At 43.0% G+C, this 17612-nt stretch overlaps 1 protein-coding gene across 2 annotated transcripts in view; it reads right to left on the bottom strand.

Annotated features, from left to right (window-relative positions):
* Positions 1–11052, bottom strand: part of SH3BP5 (SH3 domain binding protein 5) — a 74311-nt gene extending 63259 nt beyond the window's left edge. Inside the window, exons 1-2 of one of the 2 annotated variants that reach the window (XM_074270786.1) lie at positions 10665–11052; positions 8059–8121 (exon numbers count right to left, since the gene is read on the bottom strand). In XM_074270786.1, coding sequence (XP_074126887.1) covers positions 8059–8121; positions 10665–10835 — 234 coding nt within the window. In that variant the 5' untranslated portion in view covers positions 10836–11052. The remainder of the gene's footprint in view (positions 1–8058; positions 8122–10664) is intronic. The other variant, XM_074270787.1, reaches the window with a different exon arrangement.
* Positions 11053–17612: the final 6560 nt, after the last annotated feature.

The following is a 17612-nucleotide window of genomic DNA, read 5'->3' as shown; positions in this document are numbered from 1 at the left end:
TTAATAATGCAAAGAGAATATTAGGAGAATATGGTCATTTTTATTTCCTCTAGCATCTAGACTCAGGCTCAGTTCTAGAACCACTAAATTTTCTTCCTCAGTCACAATTTATTATTATCTGCCAAAAAAAAAAAAAGAAAAAACACTATTGCCTTAGATCCATACTTCTCATCATTCGACATCTCTCTATTCTCCTGAATTTGTTCTCTGTCTTCATTCAATTCTCATAGCCCTCAGGTCTTCCTCTGCCCATTTCCCTGCTATTTAAAGTTTCCCCAACTCTGCTTAATTCTAGCTCCTTCCCTCTCTTATTTCCTATTTGTGTTGTACACAGTTTATTTGAACACATTTGTCTGCTTGTCGTCTCCCTCGTTAGGTGGTAAGCTCCTTGACTAACTTTAGCCTCTTTTTTTTTTAAACCTCCAATGCTTAACTGAGTGCCTGGCACTTAATAGTAGGTACTTCATAAATCACAGGCACATAGTGGGCACTTAATATTTACTAAATAACAAGAGGGGCTCCACCCCTGAGAAGCAGCCGGCTCTCTGCTGAGCCCAATTATAAGATGGCAGCTATTTGTCATTTGTGGTAATAGAAGCCATGTGACTGATGGGTCTCTGCACACATTCCAGCCAATCTCTGTAAGGAAGGGCTAGATTATGAGAAGGGCTAGCCCAAAGGCTAGCCTTCGGCAAAATGTCCTTGGAAGAGCCCCCAATACTTAGCAAGCGCCTGTCATCCATAACCTCCATGTTCTCCCAGAGCAATCAAACAGTGAGTACTGCAGCAGCCTGTGTGAGACCCCAAGGCAGAGAACCAGGAGATCTGGCCCTTTGAAAATCAGACTCTCAGATAAAGAGAGGTCATACTACATAGTCTACATTTCTGTATCACTTGACAGTTTTGAAAGTACTTCCCTTTTTCATATGAGTCCTGGGATAAGTGCCTGATGTACAGTAGGTGCTTAATAAATGCTTACTGACTCACCAATTGCCCGGTTTACAGATAAGGAAGATCTCAACAAGCAGCAACAGATATTAAGCTCCAACTAAGTAAGTGGTGAGCACTTTGCTGAGTTGCAGGAATGCAAAGATGGGCAAAAGTGTGGTCCCTGCAAGGAGAAAAGCCTCCTGGGGAAGGAAAAGGTTGAGCTAACTTTGGAAGGAAGCCTGCAGGTCCCAGGCAAGAATTCTGATCACAGGGAACAGTCAGGGCAAAGACATACAGCTGGGAAATAGTGCTGCATTTAAGGAACAACAGGAAGGTCAATGTCATCAGATCAGAGTGTACAGAAAGAGTTGAAGGGAAAAAAAAGATGGAGGAAGGGGAACAGAGTCTGTATTGAAGGCAGAAGGACCAGATACTGCTGGACTTCAGAGGCAGAAAGGCCGGAGTTCAAATTCTGCCTCAGACATTTACTTGGGCCAAGGGACTTAGTTAACCTCTCCAGCTCCCTCATCTCTGAAATAATAGTAGCACCTGTCTCAGGAACCTGTAAGCTCCTGTCTTTCGCCTTTTTTGTATCTCCACCACTTAGCCCTATGCCTGGCACATAATAGGTGCCTAATTGCTCACTGATTGACTGAAATGAAATAGTTTATAGTTTATAGCAATAGTACTTTGCAAACCTTAAGGTGCTACACAAATGCTAGTTATTAGTATTATTGTTACAAATTGCATAAGCATGGTAAGTCAGTGTGGGCCAAACCAGCTAGAAGTCCAGATCATCTTCAAGCCAGTAGGCTCCATAACAAGAATAAAAAGGCTCACCTGTCTAGAACACATGCTTACATGGGTCTCTGCCTCCTCCTCCTCCTCCTCTTTCTCCTCCTCCTCCCTTGGTCTAAGTGACTTCTAGCTGAGCCACTGACCTAAGATAACTCCTCTAGAAGTGCACAAGACAGAGGAAACTCAATCCAACCTCCCCAGTGCAGAGGGTGGCTAATTTTTTTTAATAAAGATGTTGAAAAAAGTTGTAATTACTGATTATATCAATGTTTGTAAAGTTTTCTACATAGTTTCCATTCCCCTTTAACACAAATATGTAAAAACCAGCTTTCCAAGGTATTAAAAAAGTAAATTTTAAAAATTAAATAAATAAGGGGCAGCTAGATGGAGCAGTGGATAGAGCACCAGCCTTAAAGTCAGAAGGACCTGAGTTCAAATCTGGCCTCAGACCCTTAACACTTCCTAGCTGTGTGACCCTAGGCAAGTCACTAAATCCCAATTGCCTCAGCAAATAAATAAAGTAAAGTAAGCAAATAATTTATTTTACCTTATTCCATATGCTCATAATTCACTTTTGTTAAGTGACTATGAGCTGTCACGCATGAATATTTTGTTGTTGTTTTCTAAATTTGGACTTTTAGTTTCATCATGGAAATTCTCTGTGTGGAGTCTACCCCCATTGCTACAGATTGTCAACTCATCTATGCCTTAATAGAAAAAAAAAAAACTTACTTGGGGCACTGATACATTAAATGATTTAGGATTTTAGGAACATAGGTTTAAAGCTAAAAAGAGCCATTTAATCTGATCTTCCCTTTTTTACAGATAACTGAGCTGAGATGCAAATATAAAGTGACTTGCCCATAGTGGCAGGACCAGGACTTCAAGCCCAGTCTCTTATGTCACTCCGTCTTTGTAGTATATAAAGGACTGACCTCAAAGCCAGAAAAACCTGAGTTTGAGTAATTCCTACAACACACACATTGGCTTCAAAACCTTTGGGCGAGTCACAACTAGTCAACACTGGAAGCCTTTATCCAAGACTGCAAATTGCCAAAAAGGGACTCACCTGGATCGGGAGAGTTTTCTCACCAGGGGAGTTTCCTCCACTAGTGAAACCTCATTGTTCTCACTCTATACTAGCATGTCCTTCTGCCTCACTCAACATTTGCATTTCCACCAAAAATCTACACTCAGGAGCATGGATCCTCTTTGTTAAAAGACTAATTCTTTCTTTACTATATTGACTCATTCATTCAACAAAGCATGGCTCATAAGATTCAGAACTAGAAGGAAGCTGAGACATCCAACTAACCCAACCTGTTCATTTTATGGATGAGCAAATGGAAGTGACTCTTCCCAAGAGTCAGAATTGGACATTAAAGTCAGATTCTATGGATCCAAACCCAAGCTCTTTTCACTATACCCAGGGATGATGACTTCCTCCATACTCAAAGATGGCTGGATCCTGGAGCCCCTTCAGATAATATCTGAATAATTACCACATGGACCTTTAGAATTTAGAACCAAGTATAAGAGAGACAGAAGAGTTAAGAGGAGTCAAAGTGAGGGAAGGAAAGTAGGAGGCTAACTGGAAGCCCTCTGCAGGATAAGCTTAGATTATCAGGACATTTTATATTTTGAAAAGGGGTTTTGAAGAACCAATTGCTAGACCTAGATTCAGACACTAGACTGGAGTCATCATGCTACAAACCTGGGTAACTGCCCTGAAGCAGAAACAGAATACCTCTCCCTGACTTAGTTTATCACTTGGCAATCTCCAAGGCTCATTTACCTACAGACATTACTAATTGATGTTCACAACTGTCTTATGAAGAAAGAAGGGCAGATGTGACTTCAATCATTTCACTTTCTATGTGCTACAGTTTCTTCATCTGTAAAATGTGATCCCAAGACCTTATGTTAGCCTTATTTTTCAAGTGAGGAAACTGAGGTTTAGATTGAGGGAGCTGTCCAAGGTCACAGAAGTAGTCAATGATAGAACAAGAACTCAGGACTTTTAATATCTGATTATATCTTGCTACTTCCTCAATACAACAGGCAGAACCAAGAGAACATTGTACACAGTAATAGAAAGATTGTTCAATGAAAACCTGTGAATGACTCGACTATCCTCAGCACTACAATCAAGACAATCCCAGAGGACTAATGATGAAGGGTACTATCTGCCTCCAAAGAAAGAACTGATATTATCTAAATATAAACTGAAGCCTTCTATTTTCACCTTTATTCTTTTTCTTTTTCATCTTCTTGCACAAAATGATTACTATGGAAATATTGTACATAATTGCACATGTATAACCTATATCTAATTGCTTATTGTCTCAGGATGGGAATAGGGGAGAGAGAAAGAGAAAGGGGGGAAGAGAGAAGGAAAAAGTGACTTTAGAACTCAAAACTGATGAATTCTGAGTACAAATTAAAGAATACTTTTTCCACTTTTGTTATTTTTCCAGCTTTTTCTTTTGCAACACAAGCTAATGTTTTGTAAGAATTCACATGAATAGCTGAGATCATATAACTTGCTTTGTCAGTGGGTGGAGGAGGGGCTGAAGGAACAGAATTTGGAACTCAAAAAAATTTTTAATGAATGTTAAAAATAAATTTGTGAGTTTTAAAAAAGAATATTCAATTTAATCATTTATTTTATACATGAGGAAACTAAAACTCAAATAGGTAAAGAGATTTACTCAATGGTATACAGCTTTAGATGAAATGAGATCTTCTATAAGCTGCATCTTCTGACTCTTAATATAAGTAAATTCAATGATTCTCTGAGAAAGCATTTTGTAAACTGATGAAGACTATATAATTTATATGTAATAATGCATAATAAATATTATTATAAATATTATAATATTACAAATATGAATTTTCTTCTGCATACTTTGACTTCCCACCTGTTGACATCAGAATACTAGTGACAAAGGTATAAAAAAATTATCACCAAACACTCTAATGGATATCAAGAAATAAAATCCAAAGCAGAAAGGGAGAAGATAGAAAAAGTAAATTAAGTATTTTCTTTTTTTGTCCATACTTTTTTCCTAGAGGAGTCATGATGGACTATGGATACAGAATGTGGCCTATGCCATCAGATAGTCACTGAATCAAACAGTTTTATTCCACCAGTTTTCTGTTTTTTTGTGTTACTTCAGAGTCAGAAAAAAAAAACTGGATTCAAATTTTATCTCTGATGTATACAAGATGTCATTTAACCACTGGGCAAATCATTTTTCTACTCAGTGGTCCAGGCAACTATGTAAAGGCTGTCAGCTACAAAAGATTAACAATAAGAATTAATAGAGGTGTTCTCACCTGGCAATTCCTACAATAATGAACTCACAGGTCCAAACTTTCTCTTCTCCCCCCCCCCAAAAAGGAGAAGATTAAAGGGGAAAGACTATGATGTAAAAAACCAAGAAAGTGAGTAAAACTGTAAAATAGCAACATAAAAATCAATAAAAAGTGTCCAAGAGCATCAACATAGCTAAAGTCTTTCTGGCAGAATATATCCTGTCCATGTCCCAGGTTCTGTAATGCCTTCCTCTGTCCCTTAGCATCACAAAAACTAGCTGCTCCATTCTTTGGGCTCACTTCCAGAGGCCTCAGAGTAGATAATTCCAAATGTCCCTTGCATTTCTGAATCCATGAACCTATGATCTCACACTGCCCCAAGTGTTTTTGCTTACAAAGTCTATTAGTCACTCTTGGCTATGACACCCATTAAAACAGCCAGACAGCAACAGCCCCACCCTTCAACCATAACGTGATCGTTTATTTAGTGTTCCTCACTCCTCATTCTCCCTTCCTGGGGACAATCAAAGAACAAGAGAACACCTGTTCTGGGGGTTACAGGAGGCTGGAAGCATCCTGGCCACAGCTGCCCCTCATCTAGCCCTACATCCAAAGTGAACCTTGAAAAAAAGCTTCACCAAGTTCATTAATAGACTAAATTGCACTTTAGTCTCACAAATCAAAAAAAGATACACAATCACCAAAAATTCTCTTCAGGGAGAAGTTAAAGCATTCCCTTATCCAATCCAATTCCCAGCATTCCACTTACTCCTAGGCAGGGTTTGAGTTTTCATTGCTACTTCATTTTATACATAAATGTCCCCCCCAAAAAAGGACAAAAAAATGGTAGTGGCGCAAGCCAAATAAAAAGGCTGCAATTCTGATTCAGCCCCTTAATGCTCTGGACAACTTTTCAAAGCCTCAGTTTACTCATCTGTAAATTGAAAAGATCAGAGGAGACTACCTGCAGGGTTCCTTCTGAGGGGTCACAAATTTAGAGATGGAAGAGATAGAGGCTAGGTAGCTGCCTCCCTTCCTAATTGAGGAAGTCTATATTCCTAATTGAATACAGTTTAAAAATCTTGTCTAAGATCACAGAGTCACCAGGAAGTAGGATTTTAATTCTGTTCCAGCCAATGCTCTCTTTCTAAATCAGAAGATCTTAACCTCAGATAGACTGTTAGAAAGTCTGTTACCTTGGGGGATAAGAGGAATTACATCTTTATTTCCATACACAAAATTTCTTTTGTAATCCTACACATTTCGTTTTCTATATTTAATACATAATACTCTATACATAATTTTGAGAACTACACGGACTTCACCAGACCAACTACAGTGAAAAGAAGTCTGCCCCAGACCTCTAAGCCTGTATTTCTCTCATTCCTTCCTAATTTGCATGACCAGAATGATATTAACCCATCTGAGCCCAAGCAACACAAGCCCAAGTTCAACTACAAGCTACATCTATATTGGCTAATTTCAAGTTCATATCTGTTATTTAGTCCTGTCTGACTCATTATGTCCCCACATTTGGGTTTTTTTAGCAAAAATACTGAAGTGGTTTTCCATTTCCTTCTCCAGCTTGTTTTACAGATGAGGAAACTGAGGCAGACAGGGTTACATGACTTGCCCAAGGTCACAGAGATTAGTGAGTGTCTGAGGCTGAATTTGAATTCTACTAGGCCTCCAAGCTGCCTACATCTGGAGCACAGAAACAGAAGCTGGCAGAGTATTTCCCCAAATTATTCTGTCAACATTCAATCATATTTACAAATGTGCCAATCAGGGACAAAGAGAGAACCCAGAGATTTTATTCTCTTAATTAACATTTGATTTCAAGATCGAACTTAAAGTTTGAAATGGCTTGGAAATCATCTACTGTCTTCTTCTCTCCCCATTTTACAGATGAGAAAACTGATACCCATAGAGACGTCATTTTCCCAGTCACAAAAGCTAGTCAGTCTAACTATTTTTTCTGTTAAAGCCTTGCTGAAAGGCACTGGATCACTCTATAGGATTTAGACTGTTCCTCTCAAGAGCATCATTTGAATTCTGCCACAAACCAAAAAAAAAAAAAAAAGATTGCTTAAATTTTCCAAAAGATGAAAAAATCCAACCATTATCTAAAAAGAACTAGGGACCAATTGGCAGCCATGGAGAAAATAAACCTGTTTACTATTTAGTTCTAAAATGCTTGTGGAATTTAGCCTGGCATTTGGCACACAGTAGGCATTTAATAAACACTTTTTGATTTGCCAAAATATAAATCAAAATTACCCTTTAGAATTTTTCCCAGCCCAAAGACCTTGCCTTGCTCAACAGCTTTCTGTACCATTTAAAAGACTACATGTCACACACATGCAAAGGAAAAGGCTGTAATTTGCTAATTCTGCCCTTTCTTTTCCACAGCCAGACTGAATAAACATGAAATAGTGCCAAGTACACACAAAAAAAATTTTAATGGCTACCCTGAACTATATGGGAGTGCCTCAAAGCTCATTACTCTCAGTGTAATCACTTAAGACAAATTTATCAATCACCCATGTGGGTGAGACTAGGGATACAGAGGTAGGTCAGTGGATAAGTATTTATTGAGGACCTGCTGTGTATCCTTGTTGGAAAGACTAATAATGGTATGATCTCTATTCTCAAAGAGTCCTATGTCTCTCATGAAGGAGGTTAATTAATCTGGGTGAGAGGGGACTTCCTGGACCCCACGAGCTCCTGGATTATTCTACCTAGATCCATCAAGCTTACTAAGTACACTTAGTCTATATGATGCAATGCAGACCTTTGAGACGGGGTCTAAGTCAGCTCCAGTAATGATAATTGGGGTATGAATGAGGAACCAGGCTCAGTTTATTTCAGGTAGCTATTTGGCAAGCTTCCAAGGAGGGAATCCCAACAATCATCTCGCAACTGTTAAAATCAAACAACAGCCCCCCTCCAAAAAAAGAGACGACCTTGGAGGAAATTTTCACAGAGGAAGGAGAACACAAAAATCCCTACCTCAAGTTCAGTTTCCCGTCTGTTAATGTCATCGGTGGACTGATTTAGCTTCTCCAGTTCTCCCTGGGAAAAGAAAGAAAACAATTTAAAGTTGGGGCTTCCTAATCAAAGTGGGGTGTGAATCTGGGTAGAGGGAAACTATTACATTTCTATCATCTCTAACTGGAAGTTAGCATTTCCTTCAATAATTTAAAAACATGGTGTCACTTGTCTGTCCAAAGGGAACATGGCTCAAAAATTGATTTAAACATTTACAGGAGTTTTTGGTTTGTTTTTCAAAGTAAATATAATATGTTACCTGGAAGCAGACAGAAAGAGAATAAAATAGAAGCAAAAGGGAGAATTATTAATCCTGACAGCCATCCCAAAGAAAACAGATCAGACTCTGGCTGGAATGTTAACTCAAAACAGAAACATGGATGAACTTTCTCCCATTTTAAAAGGGGGTCCCTGCTTAAGGGGAGAAAATGTAAAATCAGTGTGTGTGTGAAAGAGAGAGACAGAGACAGATAGAGAGAAAGGGGGGAAAAGAGAGAGAGAGAGAGAGAGAGAGAGAGAGAGAGAGAGAGAGAGAGAGAGAGAGAGAGAGAGAGAGAGAGAGAGAGAGAGAGAGAGAGAGAGAGAGAGGAGAGAGACAGATCAGAGAGAGAGACAGAGAGAGAGAGAGAGAGGAGAGAGAGAGAGACAGATCAGAGAGAGAGAGAGACAGAGAGAGAGAGACAGAGAGAGAGAGACAGAGAGAGAGAGAGAGAGAGAGAGAGAGAGAGAGAGAGAGAGAGAGAGAGAGAGAGACAGAGACAGAGACAGAGACAGAGAGACAGAGACAGACCTAAGATCTGAAAACTAAGTTTTTTTTTTTCTGATACTCCCACTGAGGGTTATTTCACTTTGCTTGTAATGCAAAAATTTATTCCAGGAATCTGACTTCAGGGCACCAAACCCTGGCTTTGGTGAGGGCTCCAGAAGAAAAGGTTGACTGTCTTTTTAACAATGTAAAAAAGGAAGCCTAGACGTCCAAAAATGTAATCAAGGTTAAGCATCAACCGGCTCATAAAACCCTAAGCCTCTAAAGCAAAGGCCTGACTTCTGACAATAGCTCAGAAGGAGCTGAGGGCTTTTTCCCCCTTCTTTGTTAATGAATAGATTTTAAAAATAATAATAATCATTCTGTCATCTAAATGAACTGCTTAGCTGTTTTTAAAATGGTCAACTTTTATTATGACCCTGCCCTTCCACTGATAATTGAGAGAGTTAAAGTTGCATGATCTGTACTCTGGAAACAAAGAACCTTGCCCTGAAAAGCCTCTACGAAGAGGGTGGGGGAGAGCCTAGTTGTCCAGGCGTCTAAATTGAATGTTTTCATTCAGAAGCATCATTCTCGATTTCCCACCTGACCTTATCTGGCTAATCGGTTCCAACAATTCATTGAAACCCCATCCACAAAGTTAAATGCTCTTTTAATTGATTTGTGATCTGAAAAACCAATTAGGGTTCAGAACAATTGCATAAGAGCTTTTAAGCAATAGAAAAATGACCCTGGGGTGGAAGGAGAAGCAAGATCCTGGGGAAAAAAAATCATTTATTGGGTGGTGTGTCTGTGCTGGGAGCGACCAGGGAGAGGGAAGAAGGGGAGTTCCCAAACCTCCGTCTTGCCCGAATTCTGACCTGACAGGGTTTTTAAACTTGTTTTTCAGAGTCAGGCAGCCCCTTTCCCTCCAATATTCCAGCTTAAATCTTCCTCGTTCCTGCTACCCCCTTCGCTGACCACTGCCTCGGTGACGTTAAGGAAAAACCAGGCTTTGCTTCAAGGGGCCAAGGGGCCGGCCTGCAGGGGAGCCCCACCAAAGTGACAATGAAGCACGCAGGCTGACAATGAATCAGAGGAAAGGGAAGCGCTTTCTCTGGGGATGCTGGGGGACTCCCGCCACCTGGGGCCGGGCACCTGCAGACTCAGCTGCGGAGAGCGGAGGTCCTGGGCGCGCCGCGTCTCCGGGGGAGCTCTGCCGCCCACCAGAGCGGGGTGTACCCCAATCACGGGACAGGTCCCGTCTCCGTGCACGAGGAAGGCAGCAGTTCGGAGGTTTTGCAATTTCGAAGCCAGACCCAGAGACCAAGCGCTACTAGTGACTGACCCAAGAGGTACATACAGAGGGAGCAATTCAAGCTCCGGGAGCCTCCCACTCCCCCCCCCCCCGCTTTTGTCCTTTGTTGTCCGTCTCCCTCCGAACCGCTTGTCATTCCCACCCCCAAATGCAGCCGGAGCCCACGAGCGGCGCGCGTGGGTGCGGCAGGCGAAGTGGGGGGCTGGGGGCGCACTGAGGAAGGGGTGTCCGGACCCCTCCCATCTCCCCTCCACCAGCCTGCTCTTCCCAAACACCAGCCCCGCCCCCAAATGAAGCAGCCCCCTCTCCAGCCTGCAGTCTACTGGGGCGTACCGCACCCACTCGAGGGAGGGAGTGGTTCGGGGTGGGGGTTTCAGTTCGGTCTGAAGGGGGAATGGACTAACCCGGACAGCTTGGAATGGGGGTGGGGCGCCGCAGTCCAGCCCCGCAGCCCGCAGAAACACTGCCGACAAGGCTCTGCGCCCCCTCCCCCCAATCTCCTACCTGGATACGGGGGTCCACCTCCTCTTCCTCCTCCTCCTCCTCTTCCTCCTGTTCCATCATCTCGGGCTCCATCTCTTCCTCGTCCTCGTTTTCCGTGGGTGGCGGCGGCGGCGACTGGGGGACGTCGCCCAGCCGCTCCTCCGGCCGGCCCCGCTTCAGTGCCGGGTCCATGCGGGCAGTTTAGGGTGCAGCGCGGCCCCGGAGCCTCGGGGAGCTGTGGGCGCCTCCGGAGCGGCTGCGGGGCGAACCCTGCCCGTCTGGCCGCGCCCCCCGCGCCCCGGACCCGTGCGCAGACCCGAGCCCCCCGGCGGCGGAGAGGAAGGCGGGCGGCGGGCTGTCCGGCGGCGGGGTGTCCAGCCTGCCCCGGGCGGACTTGTCTTCGCCTCCCGCCGGGCCGCTGCCCCTGCCGCTGGAAGGGGGAGGAGGAACGCGGGCGCCCGCCCCTTCTGCTGATGCTGTCAGCGCAGCATCGCTGCCTCCTCCCTCGCGGCTCCCTCCTCCCACTGCCCGGCCCCAAACCCCCGGCCCCCGCCCGCCCGCGGAACGCTGGCCCTCCGCGCCAGGCTCCCGGGGCTATCGAGGGAGCGGGGCAGTGATTGAGCTCTAATTGTTAATTCTGTATTGACAGCTCCTCTGGCGGTCCCCGCCCAAGAGCAAAGCCTCGGATCGGGCAGAGGCCGCGTTCTCGGGGTTCTTCTCTAGGTAACGAGAGGGTTACTATATAACTATATAATTACATCCACGATATAAATAACGATACCCTTATAAATGTTATAGTCTCTAACAATATCCTGAGAAACAACTATGTGACTACATTCTGTATCAAAACAGCTATAGTTATATACTATATATGACCATAACTAGGTACATAGTTATAAATAGATCCTGTAAATATAGTTATAGTTGTATGCTATGTTAAATTATGTCATTTGACTATGTACACGTGCAAATTTAAATATCTTTTTTTATTTTATTTTTCTTGAGTGTTTAGGGGGATCTACGTTTTCTTTCCCAACATGACTTTTATAGAAACGTTTTGCATAAGTGCTTTCTTAATAGGGGGGAGGGTGGAAGCTAAGGGAGAGAATCTGGAACTTTTCTAAACCCAAATATCTTTTAAAATGCATTTTTAGGGAGGGGAGAATCTGATTGTCTCATACTTAACAGGGGTTAGTGAAGCAGCTGGGATGTACCAAAAAGTTTCTGAGATAGGAGTCCCAAGATCTGGATTCTAATCCTCCTCTTGTTACTGGAGGCTCCTAAGATCTAGAAGGGGAGGGAGCCTTTGCTCAAAGCCACTCACTGGAGGATTAAGCAGGCAGGAGGCCTAGGAAGAACCTGGGACTTAATAGCTAGTCTTTTTATTTCCTCTGAGGCTGGGGTTAAGTGACTTGTCCAGGGTCACACAGCTAGGAAGTGTTAAGTGTCTGAGACCAGATTTGAACTGAGGTCCTCTGAATTCAGGGCTGGTGCTCTATCCACGGCGTCACCTAGCTGCCCCCTAATAGCTAGTCTTCTTTCCATATAACTCCCAAGACCACACTCCCTACCCTCAAGCATCTCCCTTTTCTGCACTGGATTCATATTTAAGGTTGAAAAACTTGTGACTCGGCCCAATCAAGTTTCTCTAACCTTGATCCTCACATAACCTCCAGAGTGGTTTGGACTAAAAGGTCTGAAAGGTTCCTTTCCACTCTAGTCTTTGAGCCTGGGATGAAGGGCCCTTGGTATACATCTATACATCTCTGCTCTCCTTCATTTGTGTTCTCCAATCAGTTCCTTCAGTCAGACTGCTTGGGGATATCTCAGGATGCCCAGAGCAGCTTCCTGAGGCAGAGGGGAAAGCAAGGATCTGCTAGTAAATGTGTAACAACCAGCTGTCCAATAGGAGAGGAAATCTAGCAGGACATACTGCATCATTTAATCTGCACATTAATATTTTCCCCATTGTGTTGCAGTGGTCCTCAAACTTTTTAAATAGGGGGCCAGTTCATTGTCTCTCAGAGTGTTGGAGGGCTGGACTAGAGTAAAAACAAAAGCTCACACTCTGTCTCCGCCCCTCAGCCCATTTGCCATAACCTGGCAGTCCTCAGCAGCCGTGTCTGGCCTTCGGGCCATAGTTTGTGAACCCCTGGTGTAGAGGGTCACAGTCAGGGAGGAAACTCTGGGTAAGATATGAAACCCTTCAGTCCGGAAGGAACCTGCTGACAGTGTCTGGTTTGGCTCCCCATCTCCCCTAAGGGCTCTCAGGGGGTGGTGACAACCTATGTTGAGATTGAGGCAGAGTGATACCAGGTGGCAAACTACATAAAATAGCAAGTTGTTTATGTGCTCCCACGTGCTCGGTGCTGTTTTTGTTACATTATAAAAAAGGGAAAGCCCTTGAAATAAACGGACTCCATTTTCCCACCATCCTCTGGAGTCCCTCCTCATCGCTTCTCCACTAGGAAGGTATATTTTAATCACCCCCATGTGGGGGCTCTAGAAAGCAGGACACAACACCATTGTTTTCTCAAATCTAGATAAAAAGCAAACCCAAAAATATCAAGCCCTAAGTTGTAGTTTGTTGATTTCCAAACTGTAAAAGCTCATGCTGGAAATGCAACAATTGGCTCTTGCCTGCTGCTTCCAGCATACCATGGGGTGAAATGTTCCCCTTTAGAGGATTGTTCTTCATGGCTAAGGGCACGGTCTCAGAGGTCTTAAACCCCAGAACCAAATCTGTTTCTCTTTTAGGTGAACCATGCTGGCTATATATAATGTCTGGGATTTCCCCAGAAATAAGAAGTGAAAGGGGGAAACAACACCTCTGACCTAAGTTACCTTAAAAAGGGAAGCAGATCTTGAAATCTACAGTGATTTTTTCCATCTTTTATAAATCTCACTCTGTGAAATAGTCTGCTAATTAAATCGGAAGCTATCAATCCACAAGAATTTGTTAAAGTGCCTACTTTGTGTTGGAGATACAAGTGCAGAACATGAAACAATCCCTATTTCCAAGAATCATCCAAAGTTGTCTGGGTGGGGAAATGTGCCAGGAGAAGCAGCCAACCTCTCCGGCAGAGACAGAGAGGAAGCGCTGACTGCTCAAAAACCCTGAAGTTCTAAATTGTTGCCCTCAGAACCGGACCCAACACTGGCAAGGGAGCCGGGGATACTGTCTTACTCTCAGGAAGAGATCCCTACCTGAGCATCAGAATGACTGTTCTAGCAAAAGTCATTGTGAGGTTGATGTAATACTTTAAGTGAAGTGTGCAAAGCCCTTTCTGGGATTCCATCTGACCTTCACAACAACTTTGGGAGGTAGATGCTATTACTAATGCCTTTTTACAGATGAGGAAACTGAGGCTGAATGAGATTAGTCTACCTGCCCAGAGTCACATAGCTAGCAAGCTCCTCACTCTGGTCTTCCTAATTTCAGTTCCCAAACTCGACTCTGCCACCTCTTAGGACGATCTGTTCATATTGGTATTTGTCTGTCTATCTACCTATATCTATCTCTGTCTGTCCTGCCTAATTAGCTGTCTGTCTATATCTGTCTGTCTATTCCTATTTACCCATTTATCTGTCAGTCTACCTATCTGTATCTAGTACTTATCTATTTAATCTCTCTCTCTCTCTCTCTCTCTCTCTCTCTCTCTCTCTCTCTCTCTCTCTCTCTCTCTCTGTCTCTGTCTCTCTCTCTCTCTCTCTCTCTCTCTCTCTCTCTCTCTCTCTCTCTCTCTCTCTCTGTCTCTGTCTCTCTCTGTCTCTCTCTCTCTCTCTTTATATATATATATATATATATATACACACACATACCTACTACTCTGTCTAGTTCTATCTACCCACTTATCTGTCTGCTTGTCTATCTTTACCTACTTCTCTATACCTGTCTGTCTTTCTACCTAATTGTCTATCTAGCATCATCACAAAAATTCAAGAGAGTTAACGCAAAGCAGAGGAGGACGGTGGGTGATTCTGGGCTCAGGGCTTTGGATTTGGGTTAGGGAGGTACTCCCAATGGCTTGGCTGCCCTCCTGGGCACATTGATTTTGAGGTCAGCTCTTAGAAGAGCCTGACCTGTGCCTTAGAAGTTATTCTGCATGTACCTCATTGTACTCCAGAGAGATGTTCCTGAAAATCTAGGTACAAATTAAATCCTATTTTAAATGTTCTCCAAGAGCTTATAATTCACTCCTACGGTGAATCTTTCTTGGAGCAAATAATTACCCCCTTATGCATGTGGGTGTTTTTAATATTAGCATTTTCATGAACAACCAGTCCCCAATTTTCAGTTTCCTCTTTTTATTCCTGCCTAATCAAGGATATACCCTGATCCATGAGAGTGGAAAGGGTTCTGGGGTTGGAGTTGGAAGGACCTGCATTCAAATTGGACCTCAGATACTTCCTAGCTATAGCTATGTAACCCTGGACAAGTCATTTCACCTTGTTTGCCTTAGTTTCCCCATCTGTAAAATGAACTGGAAAAGGAAATGGCAAAACCACTTTAGTATCTTTGCCCAAAAAAAACCCAAAAAGGGTCACAAAGAGCCTGACCCAGCTGAACAATAACAACCAAGAGTGACACGGTGGAAAGGGCCCTGGACTTAGGAGATTTGAATGTTGCCTCTCTCATTTGCTGGCTGAAAGTGAGAAAGTTCCGTTTCTCTGAGATTCTATTTCCTCATTTGTAGATAAGATGAACGGCCTCTACACCATAGATAGAGGCCTTGGAGTCAGGTCCTGTCTCTCAGGTATATCTATACGAAGGGAGAGAAGTCCAGCACTGTTGCTTAATGGGACAGGTAACATAATTCTACTTTAAATCATTCTAAAGACTGACAATTGTTTCAGCTTCGCTATATGTCTATTGTATGAGTGTGGACACATACTCCATTAATGTAGCTTCCCTTGCCTTAATATATTATCTTTGAGGATAGCAGCATCTTGGGGAAAAAAAAAAAACAAAACTATCTTCTGGCCAACCCAGTGAGGAACTGCTACAAACTTAGCTGGACTGGTCCTCGGGAAGAATTGAGCCTGTGCCTGAAGGCGGGCAAGCTTGGCAGAACCTGCCAGGGCTCACATTCCCCCTGGCAAAGCCTTTGAGAAATTATGAGAAATGAATGAAAAAAGCATTTGGAATGAAAAAAAACTGGCACTGTGATAAGTGCTGGGGACAGAGTTGCAAAAGCAAGTCGGGAGCTGCCCTCAAGAAGCTTACATTCTAATTGTAAGAGATAATCCATATGGAACAGTAGTAACTAAAGAAGAGTCTCTTGGCCTGGGAATTTGAAGGAATGGGGAATTAACCCATTTCTATTATTATCATTCACACAGCTAAGAAATATCTGAAACTAGATTTGAATTCTGGTCTTCCTGACTCCAGATCAGGCACTCTATCCATTATACCACCCAGTTGTCTCAAGTTGACCCATAGACCAGTCCATTGATCTGACCTTTCCAGAAGCAATTAGTCAATCAACCAGCGTTTCTTTAAGCCTACTATGTGCAAACTCTTTGCTCCACTCTAAGGACTTAAATACAAAGAATGAAATAATCAGTATTCACCATGAACTTATATTATAATGGAAGACACAAAAAAGACATTAAAATATATGTAACATAATTATAAAATTCACAAATATATATATGTGTAGAAAAGCTAATTTAAATATACGTTGTATATTTACATATATATGTAAAATGAACTAGAAAAGGAAATGGCAAAACCACTCTAGTATCTTTGCCAAAAAAAAACCCAAAAAGGGTCACAAAGGGCCTGACCCAGCCTGGGATGGAGACCACTAGTGGCTGAGAAGATGAAGAAAGGCTTTATGTGAATGATGGCACCTAAACAGCCTCTTCCAAGAGAAGGACTTTATGACATAAGGAAAAGAGAATGAATTCCATGCATGATAGATCACTAGGACCAGAAGGCTCAGAAATGGCAGTATTGATTTGATGAGTGTGCCCAAAATAAGAGGTAGAAAACTGAGGCAGGATACTGTGTAGGGGCCACATGATGGCAGGTGTAGTACAGTCTGGGGCTCACAGTTACCAACCGCAGCTCCAGAGCCAGAAGCACAGCCTGGAGCTGGAGTCCCAGGGCTGAGCTAATTCATTCCCCAGGGATCAGGGGCACAATTTCCAGAAATATCAGAGAACTACCTCTTTATAGGAGACAATGGAGGAGGAGGACTTCAGTGAAGGTCAGCTGCCCATATCTGTGATACCTCCGATACTAAATCCTCAGTCACGGGCACAATCCTAAACATGGCATAGTTGCTACTAGAAAATACAACCCGTTTTATGACGATCCACTCCTGAACCCACTGCAGCAAAGCCAGGGGACCTCCTGCCCAGGATTTTATTTACAGAGCGGTAGGCTTGCTTTTAAATAACAAATAAGCTTTGCCCCTGGATGTGGGCCCAGTCACACTGGTGCCCAGGAGGCAGCAGATTGATAAATAACTGAGGCCCTGTGGAAAATCCTGAAAATGATATTTGGATACAGCATTTCCGGCACCTACTGATATCCTGTTTATTTTTGTAACTTCATTTCTGTTTGTTTCTGTCCTGAGGATACTAGCCCAGAAATAAGGTATGTATCTGTTCCTTGTCCACTCCCTCTCTGAAGTCACAAGTCATACTTAGTACTTCTAGAACACCCAATGGCCTTTTAAAATGAAGGATGCAATCTGGCAGGAAGGACACGGTGATTTCTGGCAGGATGAGACTGTTATGTCTTTATCTGATGCTCATGGCTTTTTATCAGTTTCAAGGTCCCTCTCCTTCAGTGGCCCGGACAATGCTAGCTCCCTGAGGTTTGATGGAATGGGTTTGAATTTTGAAGTTCAAAACAAAGTTTTTAGAAGCAGCCATATTACCCTTTGATGACCAAAAACTGAACAGAACTTACGCTCCACATCAGAAAAGATTAAAAGAACTAGAGAGGTTGTAAAC

The sequence above is a fragment of the Sminthopsis crassicaudata genome, chromosome 5 (genome assembly GCF_048593235.1).
Source record: "Sminthopsis crassicaudata isolate SCR6 chromosome 5, ASM4859323v1, whole genome shotgun sequence".
Classification (NCBI taxonomy): domain Eukaryota; kingdom Metazoa; phylum Chordata; class Mammalia; order Dasyuromorphia; family Dasyuridae; genus Sminthopsis; species Sminthopsis crassicaudata.
This window is presented reverse-complemented; position numbering and strand designations above follow the sequence as displayed.